General features: G+C 40.5%; 1 protein-coding gene across 3 annotated transcripts in view; it reads left to right on the top strand.

Moving 5' to 3' along the window:
- Nucleotides 1–17,626, top strand: part of syt14a (synaptotagmin XIVa) — a 48,479-nt gene extending 30,853 nt beyond the window's left edge. For 2 of the 3 annotated variants that reach the window (XM_084380864.1, XM_084380866.1), the window contains exons 4-8: nucleotides 5,008–5,279; nucleotides 5,363–5,812; nucleotides 7,179–7,368; nucleotides 8,098–8,154; nucleotides 11,493–17,626. In XM_084380864.1, coding sequence (XP_084236990.1) covers nucleotides 5,008–5,279; nucleotides 5,363–5,812; nucleotides 7,179–7,368; nucleotides 8,098–8,154; nucleotides 11,493–11,806 — 1,283 coding nt within the window. In that variant the 3' untranslated portion in view covers nucleotides 11,807–17,626. The remainder of the gene's footprint in view (nucleotides 1–5,007; nucleotides 5,280–5,362; nucleotides 5,813–7,178; nucleotides 7,369–8,097; nucleotides 8,155–11,492) is intronic. The other variant, XM_084380865.1, reaches the window with a different exon arrangement.
- Nucleotides 17,627–17,707: the final 81 nt, after the last annotated feature.

Below are 17,707 nucleotides of genomic sequence, written 5' to 3'. Positions count from 1 at the left end.
TCTCGACTCCCACTGCTGCTTGTGTTTGTCTGAGAGTATGAAGCGTTTTATCCTCAGGACATATGTATTATACATGAGGAGGATTGTGCAGAGGCTGCAGAATCAGGCAGAGCTGGGTGCCCCGGTGGCTCCGCACAGCAATCCCAAAAATAGGAAGTTGGCAGCAAGAACGAAATAATCGGAGGTTTGTCTGGCCCAACTTTCTCCTCTCTGAGGTTAACATGCTGTCATGACTGCTTGACTAGGGCGTGTTGTGAGGCAACACATCACAATACTTTTTAAAAGGAATTATTTAAGTGGCAGAGTTCATTAAAAGTAAATGCTTGTAGTCAATGTAGAATTCAGGCCTTATTTTCATTATAATGAGTTGTTGAAGAAGGTTCTCAGTAATCCAGGTCATGGTAGTTCTAAGTGCTATATTGTAGGCAACTGGAAATGTTTCAGTATCCAAGAGGCTACCTGGAGGGGAGTTGCAGGCTTTTAAACTCTGTGTGGGAGTGTCCTTACAGAGCCGTTGAGGTACTCACTCTCAGTACTGCATTGTAGGTGGGTGATAAGTAATGTCATAGGCCACCTCCTCTGTTCAAAGACGGTCGTTCCAGTTTGACATAGATGGATTCTTTTACTGGTGGAGGTTGGAGGGGGATGCTTTGCATTAGCAAGAGCGGCTGATACCTTCAACCGTAGCTGTTCTGCCTCTGTGTCTACCAACTTGTTGTTCCTCATGGCTGACTCTGTTGCTGTGATGAGATCTACTACCAGCATCTGTTCTGGAGTTGCTACAAAGTTCAGTCCTTTCGCAAGGACATCCTTCTGGGTGAGCTCTCTGTTGGACAAGTTTTTTCACCCATTTCTCTTGCATGTCAGGATGTGCTGTGTTGTTGATGTCCTTATTTCTCCAGGTGAGAGCTTCTGTTCTATGCGAGTTGTTTTGACATGTCTGTAATGTTTGGTCTTTTCATGTTTGCCATTCCTTACCTTTAGTGTACACACTTGGAAACATTTTCCAGGACATTGCTTGGCAGCAGTGATGTTAGGAGTTGAACCGCAGGTGATTACAGGAACCACCTGCAGTTCAACTCGAGATGCAGGCAACACAGGATAATTCCTAAGAGCTTACGTCTGGGTTCAACTGTGAAAGGACACAGGGCCACAAGGATCCTTTAGAGGGCTCAAAACCAACTACTCAGTGAAAGAGATTAATTTCACCATCGCTGCATTCATTACTAAGATGGACCAGACTTTGAGCAACTAACAGCCCAGTACTGAGTTCCCTCCCTACACAGCTTAACAACCATTCATACCTGGGCTCACCTAGCCCTTGCAACCCACATGAAGGCCGGTCGGGTCAACGACCCACAAGCGGCCCTAACGACTCTGAAACTCAGAGCTCACATGTGTCCATCTGTAAGGACACTCCCACACAGAGTTTAAAAGACTGCAACTCCACTCCAGTTAGTTAGAACTGAAGAAGCATCCAGTTGCCTAAAACATAGTAGTTAGAATTACAATGAGTTGTTACCTTTGATGAAAGAAGCTGCTCTGTAGTCTGCTGCCATACCACCAGACTACAAAGCAGCTTCTTTCCCTATTTTTTTAAATTATTTTTAAATTTTTTATTTTATTTAAACAATTTTGTTCTGCGACCCTAGCATTGTAAATGACCATCACTGCCTTTGGTCGTAGGGGGAAGTGCAGAAATGACATCAGAGTGACTGAAGAGCATCATGAATAAGTTTTAGATGAAAAGTTAGACGTTTGTGGAAATACAAAATTAGTATTTTTTCATCTCTGCATGCCATAAATATGAAGCTAAAGCAAGGCGAGTTAGCTTAACCTAGCATAATGATGGGAGGCAGAAGGAAACAGCTACACTGGCTCATGATTTTTATATTGGTCAACTTTACTGTGACATCATAATGTTTTGCCAAAAATAATCTGGCCATTATTGAATGCTGAGGCGGAGGCATACAAGTGCGAGGCAGTAGTTCTACCTCAAAAGCAAGATTTATTACCACTATGCATGGTTTGTAAAATTCTCACTATCTTTAAGAAATACGCTTTTAAGCTTTCTTTCTTTGATGGTAGGAATACCATGTCATGTTTATAAGCTATCCAGGATGTTAGCCTTGCATAGAACAGGAATGGAAAGGGGGACACAGCAAGCCTGGCTCTTTCTAAAGTTAAGAAGGGTGCCTCTCAACACCTCTAAAGCTCTAAATAACACACCGGGTCTTGTTTGTTAAATCCAGACAAATACTTGTGTGTAAAAACAACAAGCCACTGCTCCTGGCCAAGAAATGGTCTGGCACATCCTTCCCTAAAAAAAAACACCTTTTTGTTTGTTTGTTTGTTTGTGTTGCCTTGTTTGTCACCTTGGATTTTGTTACCTTCTGACTGAGCCTGAGCCGATTTTCCTGCTGTCTCTATTTGTTTTAACATTAGGCTACACAAAAATAATAAAATACAGTTAGTAGTTATGTGTAAAGGCGAACAACAGCCAGGTGCAGCTCAGACTCTTGTCATCATAGTGAGATCATAGTAACCCAGACATTAAAATGGCTTCAGTGAAGGGTAAAACCTGTACTGCATCTGGCAGCCCACACTAGGGTGCTTGTGGAATGGATGACCTGTTGCTGGTGTTGTTGGCATTATTTAGTGAGCTTTAAAGACTTCTACTTGGTGTATTTTTCTCGCTTTCGGGGCGGCCAGGCTTGCTGTTTCCCCCTGCTACTAGTCTCTATGCTAAGCTAAGCTACAGTAACTACTTCCTGATTCCAGCTCTGCACTCAATGCATAGCCATGACAGTGACATCAATACTTTCAGAAAGAAGTGTACATAGTTATTTCTCAAGGTTGAATTATTTCTTTAAGAAATTATGCTAGCTGATGAACAAAGGAGCTATATTGCTGAGATCAATGTGTCAAGCGTGTGCTTTTCAGGTGCTTGGAGGCACACACTTCAGTAAAAGCTAAAAGCTCAGTCCAACATCTGGTAAAATCAATTTTCACAGCATTTATTTAGTCATGTATAGGTCATTAAAAACTATTAACCCTACTGAATCTCTTCTCAGTATCTTTGTTGCTATAACCTATTAACCGTTTGAATCTACCTCAGTTGTATGTTGTTGTTTTTTTAAATAAGGGAGACATTTGTTAACTTGACTGTCTTGCATAGGTGTCAGATGGGCAAGAGGTCATCTGTGTTCCCGATCCTTGTGGTCATAGGAAGGACAATGAAGTTCTGCTCCACTTACCCAAAATAGTTTCACAGTCAAGATTCTCAACGCACAAACTGTTTCTGCACTAACAGAGGTACAAGAAGACAAAACAAGGCGTCTGCCTATACAGAGGGGATGAAACTCTGTGAAGGAAGGCTGGGTTAGACAAGAGCAGGAATGGTAACCATCCCAATTAACGGGCTGGAGAAAAGAGTAGTGCTTTTACACAGCAGCTTCCATCAAATCAACCGCCCCCGGCTCAGCAGGAAAAAAGCTGCTCAAAATGGATTTGCTCCTTTTATCAAGCCCTCCATGACACTTAGTTAAGACTCCTTTGCCTCCATCCTGCCACTGTTATGTGCCACTTTGAGGCGGCGTTTCACTGACATTATTAAGAGTGAAAGTTTGAAGAACTCGGGAGAAAGCTGGAATTACGTCATCATAGTGCTGGCTTTTTCCAAAAGTTGGGAGACAGAAAAAGAAGATCATTTTTTTCTCCAAGTTATTTTCTTCTTCATCCTTTTTTTTTCTTTTTCTTTCTTTCTTTCCTTCTGTTTTTTTGCAAGAGACTGGAGTTTAAAGCTTCACCAGTGTCCCTGTGGGAGTATTAGCATCAGCTGCTCAATTTTTGTGAATCCAACTTGGACAAGGAACGCAGTTTTGAGAATGCGGCTGAAAACACTATTCGAGGTTCTTTCGTTAAGTGTCACGGAGACTCTCAGTATAGCCTCATTGTTTGCCTTCCAGGCATGTGAATCATTTAGAAAGGTGAGAGGCATAAAATCTGTGGGTAACAAGTATCAGTATCAGTCCTTTATTTGTGCATATCTGATTTTTTGTTTAGCCTGTGTATTCACAAGATTCCTCCCACAGAGCATATAATGCTCATTGGGATTGGCAGAAGTTTCATTTCTCAGAGTGAAAATGAATTCTTCGATAAATATATCTATATCAATGATCAAGAATTACATGAACGATATATATTATGCCAGGAAAGAAGAACCAGAATCCTACTTTAGCATTGAGGTGCAGCTACAGAATAAACACTCTCATTTAGAGCCTCAGTAAATAGACGGCCAGACAGAAATACATATGTAGTAATGACCATGTAATCTTTCACTGTCACTAAAGTCAGCATTTTCTGTGTTGTAAACACGTTTTGAGCTACTCCTGAGTACGGGAAACCAGGCATTCTCATGTTGTAGATTGTTGAGCTACAACATTAGGAAGTATCAGGACAGAGTCGTGCATGCGCAATGTGGACCTTTTTTTTTCTTCCGTTCCTTCAACCGTCACTACTTAAATTCCTTACTGTCAGTTAACCGGAGCCGGCATTGTCCATGGTAACAGGACGTTTATCCTCTTTAGTAGAGCGATTGGTACGGTGTATCATTCATTCATGAATATCCAGGTCACTAATGCCATTATTATTGCTGAGCCCCACTAGCTATTGCTTCTAAAGCCTTGAACGTGCTGCCCGTATGTCAATTAATATGATAATTTGTTACTTACGCCGAGCACAGGAAGTATCAACCATAATCATTTCCCCAGTAACCTCCCCATTGGCCTCCCCAGGAAGCTCGTGGATAGGCTTCATTCTCTGTGAGCTGTGAAAAGTTTTTAACCTCCAACCAACCAATGGATTAACCAACATTGCCATTGCTAAGAGCACTGCTGTTGGCAGTTAAGCAAAGTAAACTTTCCTTCACATGGTTCAAATAAAAATCTTTATAAATATCTTCATTATTGTGAACCTTGGTCTCTCTCTTTACTCTCTTTCGACCAGCCAACTGCATCCAGAGGATGAGACGAACTCCACCATTGGATGAGCTTCAGCCACCTCCTTATCAGGATGAGAATGGCTCTCCAAGGATGTCCTGTACACTGTCAGACCTGGGAGACGCCAAGTGTGATCTATCCCACACCAGTGGCAGTCCCCACATGTCCTTTGGTAAATGCCCCAGTGAGGGCAGCGATGGCCACGAGACTGGAAGTTACCTCAACAAGGGTTACGAGGAGGATGTACCCAGTGACAGTACAGCTGTCCTCAGCCCAGAGGTAAATACCAGTGATAGAAGATATAACTGGAAATACGGATCAAGGTGTTTGTTGTACATTTAAGATCTCATTGGTTTCTTTAGGACATGTCAGCGGGTGGATCAGCAGCTCAGCTCCCTAAAGGTTATGAACCAGATTCGCTTGCAAAATATGGCACTCTGGATGTGGTGTTTGACTTTGACTCAGAGGACCAGCAGCTGGCGGTCACCATCATGGCAGTTACAGACCTCCCTGCCTTAAAGCGTACCGGCAACATCTCCTGGCAGGTCCACCTTGTGTTGCTGCCCACCAAGAAGCAGAGGGCGAAAACAGGAATCCAGAGAGGGCCATGCCCAATCTTCACTGAAACCTTCCGCTTCAGCCATGTGGAGTCGGAGATGATCAGCAATTACGCCATCCGATTCCGCCTTTACAGTATGCGGAGGATGAAGAAGGAGAAGGTGCTCGGGGAAAAGGTGTTCTACCTCACCAAGCTCAACCTTCAGGGCAAAATGTCTGTGCCGGTCATATTAGACGCATGCTGTGCTCTCCCGGTAAGTGGCATCAAAGCAGGTGTTGGCTTTCAAGCGCTCTCATAACCTCACTAATTGCTGCTCTACGGTGATTGATCTTTCGTGTGATTGGATAACATTTTCAGAAAGAAGTTATCTTTTTCAGCTTGGGAGAGTATTGAGATCCTGTTTTACGAGCCAGCTACTTCTGTTTTGGCAAACTAGCAACATATGGTGAGAGAAATAAGCCTCATTTTTTCAGCCTCTCCAAAAACCAAAAACAAGATCAAAAGTGTAAGGAATAGATGTATCTGCTCTACAAGCTCAATCATGTCAAGCTAACCAGCTTGATACCTGCACCTTGAACTGTACATTAGGCTATTTCGAAGTGAATTAGTTTCTTGGCTCATAGATTGCATTGAAAAGGCCAGTTCATGACTAGCACATCCACTGCAGTAATTCTCCACTGTATGTCAAAGTTCCCCCTTGAATAGCTTTGCCCTCTGCAACCGAGGTAAGTGCTTGGTAGGTTAGGTTATGTCAGGTTGCGGTCACCCAAAAATGTAAATGTAGTTATTATCTACTCACCACCATGCCAATGGACGGTGAAGTTTCCAGTCCACAAAATATTTCTGGCTCTTCACGGAAAAACAGCGTTGCAGCATTCTCCTCAACAACTGAAGTAGATGGGGACTTGTTTGAAAAAAAACCCAAAACAAAACACTAAATGGCTCCATCCAGCTCGTCCAGTGTATTCCACGTGTCCAGAAGCTCAGAGATCCCAAATTGATTTGAAAATGATGGTTTTTACACCCTTGATGTGCAGACTTCAGCCGGGGAACCTGCTAACGCCTTTAGCATAAAAAGGGTATAACATTTTTCCAAATAAACTTGTAACCTCGGTATTCTGGAGACATGGATTAAGCTGGACAAGCTGAAAGGGGCCTTTCTTAAATGAATTTATTATTTTTTTCTGTTGTTTTTGACTTTTCAAAACAAGTCCCTATCTACTTGGGTTGTTTAGGAAAATGCTGCAGCACTGTTATGCTGTGAAGCTCCAGAATTTTTTTCTGGACTGCAAAACTACATCATCTGACTTACCATTGGCGCGGGAGTAAGTAGATAATGACAAAATGTTCACTGTTGTGTGAACTAATCCTTTAAGGTGAGGGGAAACATAAATTAGCAGGGAAAGAGATTTTAACACAACACTGGAGTCAGCTTTTCAACAAAGTCATGGAGCTAACATTACCTTGACTAGCTAGATAACTATAGCTGATGAAATCTTTCAGATGTAAAAATTGGCTGCCTGCTGGAAATGAGAAGACTTGTCCACATCAGTCTGCAATCAAGAATCCATTGTACAACAACAAATACCAGTGAACAATTTTGTGTGAAACATTTTCAGGGTGGTGAATCCCAGGTCAGCCTCTCAGATATGACATGCAGTGAAAGCGCCTCATCATTCCAGTCAGTCAGTCAAACATCCACACCAGAGATCCTTGTGGGCCTGGTGTACAACGCCACCACAGGACGTCTCTCAGTGGAGATCATCAAAGGCATCCATTTCAAAAACCTGGCTGCCAACAAGCCACCCAGTAAGTACTCTAAAGCATTTTATTCTAGTCATTTTCCAGAAAAGCAGTGAAGAGTGTAAACAATATTTTGACCTGTGTCAGATGGGGGAAGGACAAGTTGAGCCTGTGCATAGGGTTTTATGTTTAGACAGCCTTTCATATAAACATATAGCCGAACCAATAATAATGTTTTCTTTTGGGTTTTTTTTTTTTACAACAAAACTTTGTAGTTTTAGTTAAGCCATACAGGCCACCATCTTGTATTTGTTAGCCTTTTAAGTCATGTTGGAGTACATTTCTGAATACTCTTCAACTCATTTATTCCCCTCAAATTAGTTAAAAACTCGATGTCAAAGTCCTTTTTTAAAAGAAATATATAGGCTATAAAACAAATGCTATTTATTTAACTACGACTGAGCCAGAGAGAAACTATGCACAGCTGTAACTTTTAAAAGAGGTAGCACAATCTGTCTCGGCTGCACGACCTGCTTTTTAGTTCTCCTCTGGATTGATCCATGGTTTCCCTCATTTCCTGGTCAGCCCCCTCAGTCAATTTCCAGGGATCCGAGCAGCAAGTTCAAACAAAAAGTGTCTCTTGTTGAACTTTTTGCAATGTTGTTGTCCTTCTGACCCTGTTTCTCTTTCCTCGCATCTTCTGTTATGTTTGTACCTAAATCTCTCTCACCCTACTGCCTTTTTGACATCTTGGTCCGTTGTTTCTTCTTACTGCTGTCCAACCCTTGTTGTCAGATGGACTGTTCTGTTGTCTTAAACACTTGATAGGTGGACAGGTTTATATTATCAGAGGTGAGTCGGTCCCTGCTGCAAAATGAGGTGCTATCACTGCCTTTTCATACTATCTTCATGGATTCACCCAATCAGACACAAAGCATTTTCCTTTGGTTGGCACATGTAATTTAAATGTTATTTATTACACAATCTCAATCATAGACGTTTGTAAAACTTTTAAGTAGTTTATGAGGAAACAGAAGAAAATGACACGATGACAAGATCAAAACCACTTTTACATCTGTTCGGTTAATTTGAAGCTACAGCCAGTATCCTGCTAACTTAGCTTAGCATAAAGACTAGAAACAGCTAGTCTGGCACTGTTTGTAGATACAAAAAACCCTCAACGTCACTACAGCCAGCCAAGAAATTAGTGTAGCACACCCATGTAAAGATGCAAGTTTTCATTTCTACATTTAAGCTTTGTATGTAATAAACAATTGAGAGATAACTACAAATTAATTAAATGTCAGTTAATAGTTATTTCACTGTTAACAATCAAATAAATGCTTTATAAACCATTTATTAAGTTGTTAAGGTTTATAAACCTCAGCACTCTATAACGACCATCCGAATAAAGTTTATAGATAAACTACACAGTATTTATTAACCATTTTAAAGAGAATTATAAACATTTGTTGCAACTCTACAATAAACAATTACTTAATAAATGGTTTATGAGACATTTCATTGTTTGTTGACAGTAAAATAACTACTAACTTAAGTTTTATTCATTAGAAATGTACCATTTATTAATGATGGTTATTATAAAGTGTTATTTATATTGGTATTTAATATTTAATGGTACCCCATCAGCTTTTACAGAGTAGTTGCTAGTCTTCCGGGGTCCTTAGAAGCATTTCAACCACTAAAAATCGGCCCACAGTTTCAGTTTAACAATTTGTTAGACATAATGTAGGTGCTAATAACAAACAAAACTCATTACATCATAAGAATGTTATGTGTTGAAAACTTGTATCTTGAAGTAAACATGTATGTAATGCTGTGATCCTACTGTCTCGCTGAAGTTACATATTACAAGCAGTTATTTTAAGGTAAAATAGTTACATTATGTTGCTGTTTCCAATCTTAATGCTAAGCAAAGCTGACTCTGTCCTTGCTGTAACTTAATATTTAGCAGAAAGTTCTTTCAGTCTTCCCATCTAATGCTTAGCAAAAAGCAAATATGCTTTCTTCCCAAAAGTAAAATCTGTTGTAAAATTAAAATGACTTGTTAAAGGGGATTCACATTTGATTTACACTGTAACTGCTTCACACACAAAACTCTGAACATCTATCCATGAAGATAGCTGCCTGTTTAGACGTGTATGTCTTTTAATGCATGCAGCCCTATAACTGTCATCCACTACCTATGTCTTGTGTTTGTGCCCGTGATGCCTGGAAGTCTCTCATGTTTTTACTCAGAAATGAAAAACTATTCATGCTAACTCAATCCAGTTTGCTTGGTGGCTGATGGCCAGCTTGAAGGAAATGCTGTGCGCCGCTGGCTTTATTCAGACAATACACTTTGGCATGCTTCGGTGTAGTTTTGCCTTTTACGGCACACAAAACACAAACAGGACTTCTGTGATAGAGACAAGCATAAATATTAATCTAAAAGACACACTGTACTGTCCCCCCATTAATTGCTGTGTTCCTTGTATTCATGAATGTCTGTAACTAATGACTAGCTGCCAGATTGTGATATTGTTTGTGCTCTCCTGAACGGCATATCCACAAATTACATCTAGAAAATAGTCACATCTGGTAACACTGAAAAAAAATCTTTGTGCAAAATGCTTATGAAGGCCTTGATTGGCTTTGTGTGTCTCACAAAGTGGAAAGAGCGCGGTGAAAGATGCAGAGCAATTTCACAGCTCCTTCTTTATCACTTCAAAACAGTACAGAGCCGACAAGTCAAGTTAATCATCAGTCGCAGCCCCTCTCATTCAGCGACAATACCAAAGAGCCATGCATCACCGCTACTGACCACTTAAGACATCCACAGCTCGGCAGAGCCCATTCAGCAGCAGTCAAAAAAGAAATCAAGGCTATTTTTTCCACTCTGCTTTTATGTCAAAGAGAGCAACTGAATATGTGATTTGAGGCGGTGAACTAGGCGTTGGAAGGCAGCTGGCACTCGACAGCATGAAAGGCTCGGCAATTCATTCCTTATACTCCCTCTTAGACAGGAACATAATACACAGCATTATTATGTAGTATGGTTGTAGATGAGGGGCGAAACACTCTCAAAGAGCCATTGTGATTGCCGGTCGTGCCGCGTTTACTTTCAGCTGGATTTGTGGCTTCAGTTTACATCATGATTCCTGCATGGAAATGAGGAGTGAATAAGGAAAGCGTGAATGCTAAATCACTTGATAATGGCAGTGTTTTTCCTTTTCCTTTTTCCTGAATTAGTTTATTGGGAATGATTCTTTTGGAATATGCACTGATTTACAGTAGAATAGGAGGGAATCAGCTGGGGTACATGTCACACAGACCAGGATTAGCGGGAACATAACTGCTTGAATACTGATAATGATAACCGATAACTGTTTTATTATACAGATCTTCAGCTAGATTTTCTTTTCCATGCTGAATCTGATTAGTACGATTTTTACGATGTATTAGAATTGTGCACAAGTCACAGACTATATGTTTTTGAGCATTCTCATGTATTCGCAGCAGACGTGCATCTCCTCTCCTCTAAATATGTGACACACGTTTTTGGACGGAGCACGTTTTGGGGCACCGCTCTGGGCTCTAAAAGTCTGTGGACATGTCATGTCGTGACACTGACATTATGTCAAAGTCAGAGGAAATAATAGTAGCTCCTGGAGGGTTTTCCTGATGAGGAACATTAATTTTCTGTTATCTGTTTTAGAAGAAGCTCCTCACCCTGTGAACACATACAGAAGTATTTCTAACTTTCTCTAGTCCGTTTTTATCTTCAACACTATCCCCTATTTCAGATTAGACATGCACTAGTTGCATAGCAACAAGACCGAAGTAATGCTCCTTGCACCCTTTGAGTTCTCACTCGCTGTTATCAGGAACACTCACAGCTGTGTTTGATCAGGAGAAAACCGCATCCTATGTGGTCATGATCTTATACATCAAGCACAATGATATTATAACAAGAACAAATGCTGTGAGGGGAGAATTTGCTGCAGACGAAGCACAGCTGCAGCAGGCTGTGAGGCTTTAATTCAAAGAGAATACACCGGAGAAACAGAAGGATTTTGCACAAATGATCTATTGCTCAAGCCAGGTGCCTTAAATGTTGTAGCACATTAAAAATTATTTCAAAAGCTTTACACCATACCCCCCTAACTGTCCACCTGTGTCTTGCTCAGATACATACGTTAAGCTGACCCTACTGAACTCCATGGGCCATGAGATGTCCAAGTGTAAGACATCCATCTGTCGAGGTCAGCCCAACCCGACCTACAAAGAGACGTTTGTCTTCCAGGTAGCTCTTTTCCAGCTGTCGGACGTCACGCTCATCCTCTCCGTCTACAACAAGCGCAGCATGAAGCGCAAGGAGATGATCGGCTGGATCTCACTCGGCCTCAACAGCTCCGGAGAGGAGGAGCTCACCCACTGGACTCAGATGAAGGAGTCAAAAGGACAGCAGGTTTGCCGTTGGCACAGTTTGTTGGAGTCCTAACAGCAAGACAACAGTAAGTGAGGAAAGTGCTTGAGGATAACTCCACGGAGCTTCCAGAAACCAGAGTCAGTGGCAATGAAGAAGAAGAAGATCAAGAGTTGTTTTGCATAAGCATTTTCATGGCACTGTTCATAAAACCACTCACAACGGTGATGTCATTACTTTCATGAATCACCTTGTAATGACCTTTAAGTTGCTGTAGGTGGCGCTCACTGTGTTTGTCTTTTGATCTGGTAGAGCTGGGACCTGCTCCAAGAGGCGGGCTCCTGATAATATTGTTCAGGAAATTATTGTGTGATAGTTTTGTGTACCCACATCTCCAGCTCAAACAACTGATATCAGGATTATTCTCAATCTTATCACAAATGTTTACAACTCTTGTGCAAGGCCCTGGTAACATGGCCCCCCTCTTTTGTTTTTCTTCCTGTGTACAAGAAGCTGAAGGGTTGACAGGAAAATAGTTCTCATATAGAACCCAGAACGGGACATGCGTGACCACTTTCACACCAGTAGTAATTGGGCTTTGGTCATGGATTTTGCATGGATCAGTATGTTTCCATGCACACTTAAGTCGAGCTACAGTCATAGCTCGATAAGACCATTTAATTGGACTACTGGCATTGTCCCAGTATACAAGCACCAGGGGAGAATGTTTGTATGTCCAGCTACACCGTGGGGATATGCACTGTTTCAGCTAGTTGCTACTGGACCTTCATCCGATTGTCCTACTGTCACATACCAAACAAGTTAAGAAGCAGCAAACAGGCCGCGCAGCGAATGATGACTTTTTAGCACTGTATATTACATAATATATATTGTATTAACACCTTCGTCGTCGTCTTCTTCTTCTGTTTTTTCCGGGCCTCCTGCTACGGATTTATGCCATGGATGACTTCTGGGTCAATGGCCGGCACAGGGACTGTGGTGCATGCACAGAATGCCAAGGCCTTTTCAGGTCCGTATAAGGCGTATACATGAAAGAGTCAATCGACTTCCAACCACATTATTGTTAGTCTGACTTTGAGAAATTCGATTTAGTACAAATTCAGTCGAACCAACATGTTTACATGGACTTGAAAAGTCAAGTTTCAGTCGGACTAACACAATAGTCACAATAGTCTCACATCATGTAAACGTACTGATTATTAAAGGTCCCGAGAACCTTTTCTCTCAGTCGGTTTCTCTCTCTGAGCAGTGTGGTCCCACATGAACACAGACTTCTCCATTGAAGCTAGAACAGTTTTGGTTGTTACACATGAGAGATTTCTGTATTTGTGTTTTTGCTCCTTGTTTTTCTCACTGGTTTGAAGTGGGTAGGGCTCAGTTTGAAAAAGGTGATGTCATGCATCACTGTGATCCAGTCTAGCAACATTTGAATGAAGAACTGTTGTGGGATTGTTTTGTTTATGTTACCTCAACCAAACCACACCCGTGCAGTCATGATACAGGAGGTAAGCTGCGTTTTTGAGTAGTTAATAGTAACACTATTAGCAAAAACTTTGCATAGACATTTATAAAAGAGCATTTAATAAAAGAATTTGGAAACCAAGTGTCTGGGAGCGTTAGGCAATTTTCATGGTATGAAAAGCGCCATTTTTACATTTTTTTCCAGCTAGCTAGCAATGTCCTTGTCACACCAGTAAACAGGACAGGACTTCATAGTAGCATAATCTGCTTCCGAGAAAAAACAGCCCACAGCAACAGTATACTTTTCTACTTAGCTGCTAAGTTTGAATTTCTCCTGATATCAGTTGTGTAAGCCAATGATGTGGCCATGCGAAGCTACCATCACTGCTCATGCTAGCTACCCTGTTCCTCATGTATTAGGCCATATTCACACAGAATCTGGTGTTGCAGCGATTAGCAGCAGGGTTGTGGATGGTTAATGTGTTGTAATGCTGTGAACTTTAGCCCCTGATCCAGAAAGTGGTGGTAAGGAGTTTGCCAACCACCATTAAACAACAGAGAAGTTGCCATGTTGCTATGTTACTTGCGTGCTGGTCCTATGAATGAGTTAGCAATTGTTTATCCACAACGACAGATTAAAAGCTGGCTTATTAATTGTCCGTTGTGTTGCGTTTCTTCAAAGTTGATTCTGTTTCAACCACAACCTAAACACACTGCCCACATTCAACTGGATGGGAGGACTGTTTTTGCCGCAATGCCTGATTCTGTGTGAATAAGACCTTAAACACAACTAAATCATTGTTTTTTGACTTGTAACATGTTCACCATGTTGTAAATGTTGTCCTTTGCAAATTCATGGCAATTAGGTTATCTATTACATATAAACTTGCAGGGATGGAGGCATATTGGACGATATCTTGAAGTGCCCAGGAAGTAGTTGAACATTTTTGTGAAGAATTCATTTGGAGATTTGAGCTGAATTACTACACCATCATGAACCTCTCTCTGTCGACACTGCCGAGGCAAAAACATCCTAGTTGTCTGAACCTCAGCTTAAGTAAACCAAACAATGACTAAATATTTTTAGACCCTTTCGTCAGGCAAATAAATTATATGGCATATATCCTCCTGACATTACTCACAGTGGAAGTGTCAGGGTTGATGTTGAGTGATCTCTGAGACAAAATGAGCATTTCACATTGTTAGATATTTTTGGAAAACGCCAGTTTGTGGAGGCACTGATAGACTGAGGTATGTTATATAGACAGGGAAGTGTGGTAGTTACTGTGGTGGTTGTGTGATCTTGAGTTTCCACTCAGAGAAATTTAAGACACTTCTGTCTCTCGACTAAAAATAACTTCACATCACAGCAGTTAGAATAACAGGTGAGAAAAAAACCTACCTGTTAACCTGCTCTGGTGCTAATAAGTGCTGTGGTTGCTCGCAAACAATCCCTTGCCTTATGGTTTAGTCAGTTCATGCATTTCTTTAAGTGGACCCAGTACAAAAACAGACACACCCTCAGAGCACACAGACCCTCATCCATGATTACAGAAAGCGCACACAGCATAGCCTGACTGAAGGGAATCCAACCTGTAAGAACTGTTTTCACAGGAGCCACAGTGTACATTGACAAACCTGCAGAGTGTCTCTGGGCCAGTGTTTTGTATTTTTAGCTGTGGCCACTTTCTCACTTCATGTCATTTACAGACAACAGAAACTACATTTACTCTTTACTGTGCCTGTGGTTGTGGTGAAAGCTAGCTTTGTGCTGTGTTTACCAAGTGGATGTGTGTGTGTGTGTGTGTGTGTGTGTGTGCACGCGCACGTGTGTGTCTGTGCGCGTGCGTGTGTGTGTGCGTGTGTCTGTTGACTGGATCGGTACAGTAAAGGGGGCGTGGGGAGCTGTGATATACTGTAGGTAGTTGTTGCATTTTCTTGCTGGATGTGACAATTTCTGACTTTTAATTACTGGTATTTAGAACAAAGTAACCCACTTCTTGATTGTCTGCCATATACTTTGTATACAATGGTTTCTTATCTATTTTTGTATCAGTAATGAGGAAGAATTTGTGTCAAGACAATTAAATAGTGAATCAAACGGTAACCCACCCTATGAGCAATACGACTCTGAATTGCTATTCTGTTATTTTATTTTATGTTTTAGAGGAAAAAGTAACACTTTTATGTCCTGCAGATCTGGTCCTCTGTACATTTCCTCTAAAACCAGAAAGGGATGTGACAGTGACTTGCTCAACGATCTGTCGGGACTTTTCAGCTTTGATGCTGTTTAACAGTGTGAAACAGAAGCACAGTCTTTACAGCACAACAGTGAAACACACCATGTAAGAGATAGCTTGGCAGGGTCTTAGTTGTACGTGAAGAGAGACATCATATCATATCATTAGAATCCAATACTGCAGACTAAAGGGAACAATCCACTCTTATTTTGATTTGACTTCAGTAAATTGATTCTCAAGTCTCACCATTTGACAACCTGCAGAAAAAGGAGTGATCTTGTTGAATCAACAGGTGTGAGGGAATATAAATAGCTATCAAGTGAGATATTTTATCCGTGGGTGTCTGATGGCAGCTACGCTCCATAGTCAAGACAATATTAGCAGTGAGCTTATTTTTGTGCATCTTCGATTTCTACCTGCATGATAAAGGTTGAACAAAACACTTTTTTAACAACGCTTTTAAATAAGACAAACTATGATGAAATAAATTTTGGTAGGAAGAATTAGCAAATGAAAGTTTACATACACTTATAAAAACATCTAATGATTACAGCTCTCATTTTTCTGTGATGGAATGAGTGGAACACAAACACAACTTGGACACAAAAAACATTCATGAAGTTTGGTTCAATAGTGAATTTATTATAGGTCTTCTGAAAATGTGACCAAATCTGCTGGGTCAAAAATATACATGGAGTATTTCAAATATTGGGTTAAATGTCCCTTGGCCATTTTTGCCTTAATCAGGTGTTTTTGATAGCCAACAGAATTGATGAAGTTTAACTAAATTTGTTCACTTCATGGCTGGAGAAACCTAAATTTTTAAGGTGCCACATCTGGAGCAAGGACTTCTTTCTTGCATGGCAGCCTCTCAGCCCATGGCGATGCAAAACTGGCTTGACTGTGGACACCAACACCTGTCTTCCAGCAGCTTCTAATTCATTGCAGACTTGCTTTTTGGTGGTTTTTGGTTGACTCTTGACCATCCGGACCAATTTTCTGTTAGCAGCAGGTGATAGTTTGCGTTTTCTTCCTGATCGTGGCAGTGACACAACAACCAAGATTGATCGTTCAAGTTGTTGTATGTATATTTTTGACCCAGCAGATTTGGTCACATTTTCAGAAAAAAACCCTTAATAAATTAATTATTGAACCAAACATCATGAATGTTTTTTGTGACAAGTACTGTGTGTTCCACTCATTCTATCACAGAAAATGAGACTTCTAGAAAACACTGGAACTCAAGACTGTCATGATATACATGTTCTTTACAGGTGTATGTAAACTTTTGACCACAACGTCACACTTTCATTAGAGAGCCACACAACCAGTTTGTAGTGCCATCAACACGCCACTCATTTCTTGAACGTTAAACCAGGTCTCACAACCAAACTACGGAAGCAATGAAAGGCCAACAGGAATTTAATCATTGTCATTGCTTAATTTAAATATCAATTTGACTGGGCGCTTGCAAATCCAGATGGAAAATGGTGACAAATATAAATTAAAACTTAATGTCAAGTTAAATACCAAACAAAAAAACAGTTAGGTAAAACTGAATTGGGAAATTCTGACACCAAAATTTAGAAGCAAAATTTAAACTTGAACATCTGGGCTACCAAAGCTTGATCTGACATCTGTCAGTACTATGTTAATGTAAATCAAAATTGTTCATTTGTGGTATTTAAATTTTAATATTAGTTTTCAGTGGTGATTAATTTTTAAATTGATCCTTTAAAATACATATTATTATGGCCTTTCTTTGCTTCTGTAAGAACACAAATATCTGGTGGAACAATCTTCTAGCTCTGTCTTGCTTATCTTTCACATGTTGTGTTCCACTTATGAGGCTTTTAAAACAAAATGTTTATGCTTTTCAGTATTGTTTATTTTGCTTTCATTTTCTTACACACTTTGAAAAATCTTCTGGTTTGAATGCTATTTTTAACTGGTGATTTTTTCCCTCTTAGTTTGTAAACTACCTATGCCACAGATGGCATTGGTGCCTTACTGTTTTTCACTCAGCAAGCCCTGTGTCACAGTGTCTTAATGTACTTGTAAATGTACTTTTCTTCTGTACTTCAGGCTGAGTTTGATTTGTAAAATGTCTTACAAATTGATTAATGATAGAGTTTATATGTGATGATATTATTGTTTAAAAAAGAGCTAAAAGAGAAAAGATGCTTGTGTAGGAGTAGTTTTTTCTACCACGTCTCATCACATCTTTGTGTATGTGTGTGTCTGTGTGTGTTAA

The sequence above is a fragment of the Pagrus pagrus genome, assembly GCF_965226575.1.
Source record: "Pagrus pagrus genome assembly, chromosome: 18".
NCBI lineage: Eukaryota > Metazoa > Chordata > Actinopteri > Spariformes > Sparidae > Pagrus > Pagrus pagrus.
Note: the sequence above shows the minus strand (reverse complement) of the source record. Positions and strands in the feature narration are given on the sequence as shown.